Consider the following 5,816-nt stretch of genomic DNA (forward strand, 5'->3'; position numbering starts at 1 on the left):
GAGGTCGGACTCCAAGCCTGGGAGAGGGGCGAGGGTCAGGACGCGGCAGATGACGCTCGGTGGAACGCGATCCCGCAAGGGCGGCTCCCCGAGGGCCTGGGTCCTGTCTCTTCAAGGGAACGCTGTGCTCTCCCCCTGCCCTCTGATTTCCCAGGGATAAACCCCTACGCTCATTCTCCAGCCCGGCCAGCGGGGCTCAGTGGCTGAGCAATGGACTATGAACCAGGAGGTCCCGGTTCGATTCCCGGTTGGGCCACATGCCTGGGTTGCGGGCTCGGTCCCCAGTGTGGGGCGTGCAGGAGGCAGCCGATCAGTGATTCTCATCATTGGTGTTTCTCTCTCTCTCCCCCTCCCTTCCTCTCTGAAATCAATAAAAACATGGACACAGACAATGGGTGGGGGCAGTGAGGGCCTGGGGCATGGCTGGGCTGGAGGGGCCAATGCAGGGGGTAAGGGGGGTCTGTAATACTTTCAACAATAAAAATTTAAAAAAAAAAACACAAATCATCCTTCACGGTCCCTTGCACAGCCCGTGGGGGATGAGGTCAGTGGGGCTGGGAGTGGGGAACGGCAGGACTCCCACGCTCCCGTCCTGGTGAGACTTGGCGCTCTCCACCAGTGGGTGCGGTGTCCATGCCAACTGCTCAGGCCGCGAGCATCCGCGGGAACACGCTGGGAACACGCTCCGGACACACACGCCGGGAACACGCTCCAGACACACACGCCAGGAACACGCCGGGAACACGCTCCAGACACACACACCAGGAACACACTCCGGACACACATGCCAGGAACACGCCGGGAACATGCCAGGAACACGCTCCAGACACACACGCCAGGGCTCAAACTGATCTCCCTCCACCAAGAGCCCAGAGGCTGAGCTCTTCACCTTGGGCCCGAGATGGTAACCGGCTTTGTCTGCTCTGTGTGTGCCTTGATGTTGTTAAACCTTCCCCAAGGACATTTTTCCATTGATTTTTAGAGAGAATGGGTGGGAGGAGAGAGACGGAAAGGGGGCATTGATGTGAGAAAGACTATCAATTGGTTGCCTCCTGTAAGCGCCTGACCAGAGCCAGGGATCGTCTGCCACCCAAGTACCCAGGTACGTACCCGTGACTGGAATCGAACCCGGGACCCTCAGTCCGAGAGCAGGCGCTCTACCCACGGAGCCACACCGGCCAGGGCTGAGCTGACTTTTTCCTTTCCCGCCCAGACCTTGCACTGTGGGCTCCAGGATCAGCTCCGTGAGACCGGGCCACAGGTTTGTCCCATAAGTAAACTCCACTGTCAGATGTAAGAGGCCCAGCAGACCAGGCGGGCCACATCTCACAGACGGATGCCGCCCAGGTCGGGCTGGAAGGTGCGTCCCCGTCACTCACCTGCTTCTGAGAACCCTCCATGCACCCCCTCCCCGCGGCCACTCACCGTTGTCGGAGATATCCAAGCTGGTGATGTTGTGGATCTCAGCGATGCAGCCCTCCAACACCTGTGCGCCTCCTGACCTCAGCTGGACAGACAGACAGACACAGGTACAGTCACCCGGGAGGCGTAGCCAAAACCTCAGACAAAGGTGCTGTGTCTTAAACTCGGCACCAACTTAGAAACGTCACAGACGCAATCACGGGTGGTGAAGAGCGACACTCGTCACTGCTGCCGTCTCCCACAACCCTCAGAAAAGCAGCAAAGCAGCCCTGGCCGGTTGGCTCAGTGGACAGAGCGTCGGCTGCGGACTGGAGGGTCCTGGGTCTGATTCCAGCCCTGTGCCCGGGTGGCGGACTCGATCCAGTGGGGGCCTGCAGGAGGCAGTCGACCAATGGTTCTCTCTCATCACTGGTGTTTCTATCTCGCTCTCCCTCTCCCTTCCTCCCTGAAATCAAAGTTACATTTAAAAATAAAAAATAAAGTATTTCCTAGTGTCCTTTTAAATTTTTGCAAAAACGCTGATTTACACTAGACTGGAAGCTAAAAATCAACAACAGGCTCTTCACAGCCCACAGCTCTGAGGAGCACGGCTCCAGGTCCCAGCTCGGCCACACTCGCATGAGTGTGTGCACAGACGATGTCACAGTTAAAGCAAGAAATAACTTAGGCAAACACATCAAAGAAATGTAACTTGATTTTCAGAGCATGAAAAAGAACTGTGTGTCCGAAAATCTAACAAAGGTGCCCAAGACTTTACAATTCTATTACTTGCTGTTAGTGACTTCTCTGTTGAGAAGTGAACTTTTTACAAGAAAACCTCTACTTTCTATAAAGTGCAGTGAAAAAGTTTCATTTACAAATATGGGAACTCCAGGTGACATGTGAGCGCTCGGCGCCATTTATCTTATAAAAACTCTTAACTAGATACCACCCACGGCCTTTCCCCATAAAAGTAACATTTTCCGATTGTCAAACAATCCTATCGACGCAGGCCAGTGAGCGGTCCACCAAGTACTTACACAGAGGCCCAGCTACCGGAAGCCGAGGAGAGAAAACAAACTGTTATCGGCTGTGAGTCGACTGAGAATCAAGAAGCTCACATCTCTATCGATACACAACTTCAACCCGAAGAGTCAGAAAAAGACACTTCCAACTAAAGTGTGTTCCCGAGACGAAACTCAGACACATGACTAGGAAAGCAACGGCTCTCCAGGTGCCAGGACCGTGGGCTACACTCCCCGGTTATCTGGGGCCGAAGGTCCCCCCGGGCTGCAGCTCTCCCAGGGCTGCGAACGGACGGAAGTCCTTGAAATGCACGTGCCCTTCTCCTTCCGCGCTCTGGGTTCAAGCGCGTGGTGCCCCGTGGTCGCCTGCAGGGAAGGCTGTGTGTTCGCTGTGTCTCCTAGAATACGGGAGCCGCTGGGCAGAAAGTGGGGATTTTTTTTCAATCATGAAAAGCCCACGTGGATGCTCTGTGATGGGGGCCCGTGGTGCTTGGATCAAACCCACAGGACGGAACCCGGACCTTCCCTGATGCGTGTCTGCTTTGGTGATGCTGGAGCCACAGCCTGAGCTCTCCCCAGGAAGAAGGCGAACAGGGCAGCCCCGGCGCCCTTACCTCGCAGCTGCTGAGGTCGAGGGAGACCGCCTTCAGGCTGCGGTTGCTGGTCAGGCTGAGCAGCAGCGCCCTGTGGAGGAACAGGCCAGGCCACACGTCACTGGGCAGGCTGGGGCCCCCCGAACGGAGCCCAGATGCACCCTGAATGGAGCCCGGAGGACGCTGGGGCCCGGCCAGCACAAGCACCACCTCCCTGTTGACAATGACACTGCTGCCCCAGCCAGCGGCTCGGTTGGTTGGAAGGTCGCCCTACACTCCAAAAGGTAGTGGGTTCGATTCCCTGGGCACACACCCAGGTTGCAGGTTCAATCCCTGGTCGGGGCATGTAAGGGAGGCAACAGATCGATGTTCAATCTTTCTCTCTCTCTCTCTCTTCCTCCCTTCCACTCAATGTGCCCAGCTGGTGTGGCTCAGTGGTTGAGCATTGACCTATGAACGAGGAGGTCCCGGGTTCGATTACCCATTGGGCACATGGCCAGGTTGCAGGCTCCACCCCCAGGAAGGGGTATGCAGGAGGCAGCCCATCCATGATTCTCTCTCATCACTGATGTTTCTCTCTCTCTCTCTCTTCCTCCCTTCCACTCAATGTGCCCAGCTGGTGTGGCTCAGTGGTTGAGCATTGACCTATGAACGAGGAGGTCCCGGGTTCGCTTACCCATTGGGCACCTGGCCAGGTTGCAGGCTCCGCCCCCAGGAAGGGGTATGCAGGAGGCAGCCCATCCATGATTCTCTCTCATCACTGATGTTTCTCTCTCTCTCTCTCTTCCTCCCTTCCACTCAATGTGCCCAGCTGGTGTGGCTCAGTGGTTGAGCATTGACCTATGAACGAGGAGGTCCCGGGTTCGCTTACCCATTGGGCACCTGGCCAGGTTGCAGGCTCCGCCCCCAGGAAGGGGTATGCAGGAGGCAGCCCATCCATGATTCTCTCTCATCATTGATGTTTCTCTCTCCCTCTCCCTTCCTTTCTGAAATCAATAAAGAACCTATTTTTAAAAAAGAAACAAAATGTCCGTAAGCTAGTTAAGTTAAAGGAAGGCCGTCCGAGAAGCTGAGCCGTGGGCGAAGCCCTCCCTGGGCCGCAGCGCCTGTCCCAGGTGAGACGCCCGTCCTCGCTCGGTTCCCGGCGGCCGGCTCAAGGACAAGAGCCTCCCACTCGGGGGAGAGACCGGACACCTGACCCCTCCGGGCCTGGTGCTCTCGGAGAACAGTGACGTCAGGGAGAAATTTAAAGATAAAGAAGAAAAAATGACCAGGCCAGTGTGGCTCAGTGGTTGAGTTGATCTATGAACCACGAGGTCGGAGTTCGATTCCCTGTCAGGGCACAGGCCTAGGTTGCAGGCTGAATCCCCATTGCGGGGCGTGCAGAAGGCGGCCGATCCAAGATCCTCTCTCACCACTGGTATTTCTCTCTCTCCCCCTCTCCCTTCCTTTCTGAAATCAATAAAGAACCTATTTTTAAAAAAGAAACAAAATGTCCGTAAGCTAATTAAGTTAAAGGAAGGTTGTCCGAGAAGCTGAGCCGTGGGCGAAGCCCTCCCTGGGCTGCAGCACCTGTCCCAGGTGAGACGCCCGTCCTCGCTTGGTTCACGGCGGCCGGCTCACGGACAAGAGCCTCCCACTCGGTGGAGAGACCAGACACCTGACCCCTCTGGGCCTGGTGCTCTCGGAGAACAGTGACGTCAGGCTCCTTCCTTCCGAGAAACATCCGCCCGTTACCACTCCGTGGCCACAACACGCTTCCCTGAGAGAGCGCCCGCAGCACGCAGCCCTACCGGTGAGAGAAGACGGTCCGGGACAGGTTGAGCACGGCCAGGCACTGCAGGCAGCCTCGGAGCAGAGCCGCGCAGACCTGCGGGTCGAGGGCAGGGTGTCTCAGGGGCCGGGGCCGAGGGGCGCACCAGTGAGAAAGCCCTCACACCTCCCCTGGCAAGGAAAGCCATTACCATGTCCAGGGCGCACTCGGTGCTGGATAAATCCAGGTGAGTAAGGGCGTTGGGCTGGGCCAGAAAACTGTACATGGGCTGAAATCAAAAACAAGCAGCAAACACGTTAGGATCTAGAAACACACACACGCACTCTGCAAGTTAATACTCAACATCAATTTGCCCAAATCTCCCAGAATCCTCCTCCAGTTTTTCCAAGAGAATTAGCAGAATTTCATATGTCATTATATTATCTTCCTTGGGAGAAAAATAAGTAAATAAATAAAAATCCAAAGAGTTAAAATTATGCGTCAGCAAGAACAAGGCCGGATGGAAACTCGGCGACAGCTCCCGTTGCTGCACGTGCCCAGCTGCCTGGTTGGCTCCGTGTCATCATTCCGGAGCGGACTACTTCCGCGGGAGACGAAGCCACCTGGTGGCCGTCGCTCGTGAACAGGGAGCGGGTCAGGACCGTGAACGTGACCCTGAACCACGGGAGGTCTCAGGCTCCCCTCTCTGTCCAACGCAATGACCTTCCCCTCCCTGGTGACCGCCCCATCCAACGAGAGCCCTCGACAGTCCTACTCACATTCTGTGCAGCTAAGACACTCGGGTCTCGGGGGTCGCAAGACCTAACGCCTCCCCTCACCCCTGCACGACTTTAATTAAGGGAGGCTCTGAAACTTCCTATAAACACTTCCCGAGATCAGGATGAAATGAGGTGAGGGCGCCCCGCTCAAGGAGACGGGGGCCACGGGCTAGAAAGCCCATCAGACACTCCCCAGGCTCACGGGGCGCAGCGCGGGCCACGGCGGGCACCCACCGAAAGGTCGTCTCCGCGAAGGGCGTTCCCT

At 56.6% G+C, this 5,816-nt stretch overlaps 1 protein-coding gene across 1 annotated transcript in view; it reads right to left on the reverse strand.

The window, feature by feature from the left end:
- The window catches only part of LRRC16A (leucine rich repeat containing 16A), a 125,121-nt gene that overhangs the window by 24,116 nt on the left and 95,189 nt on the right, over positions 1-5,816 (reverse strand). The window contains exons 14-17 of the mRNA XM_015563505.1: positions 4,984-5,061; positions 4,813-4,889; positions 3,041-3,110; positions 1,426-1,507 (exon numbers count right to left, since the gene is read on the reverse strand). Coding sequence (XP_015418991.1) covers positions 1,426-1,507; positions 3,041-3,110; positions 4,813-4,889; positions 4,984-5,061 — 307 coding nt within the window. The remainder of the gene's footprint in view (positions 1-1,425; positions 1,508-3,040; positions 3,111-4,812; positions 4,890-4,983; positions 5,062-5,816) is intronic.

The sequence above is a fragment of the Myotis davidii genome, unplaced genomic scaffold (genome assembly GCF_000327345.1).
Source record: "Myotis davidii unplaced genomic scaffold, ASM32734v1 scaffold217, whole genome shotgun sequence".
NCBI lineage: Eukaryota > Metazoa > Chordata > Mammalia > Chiroptera > Vespertilionidae > Myotis > Myotis davidii.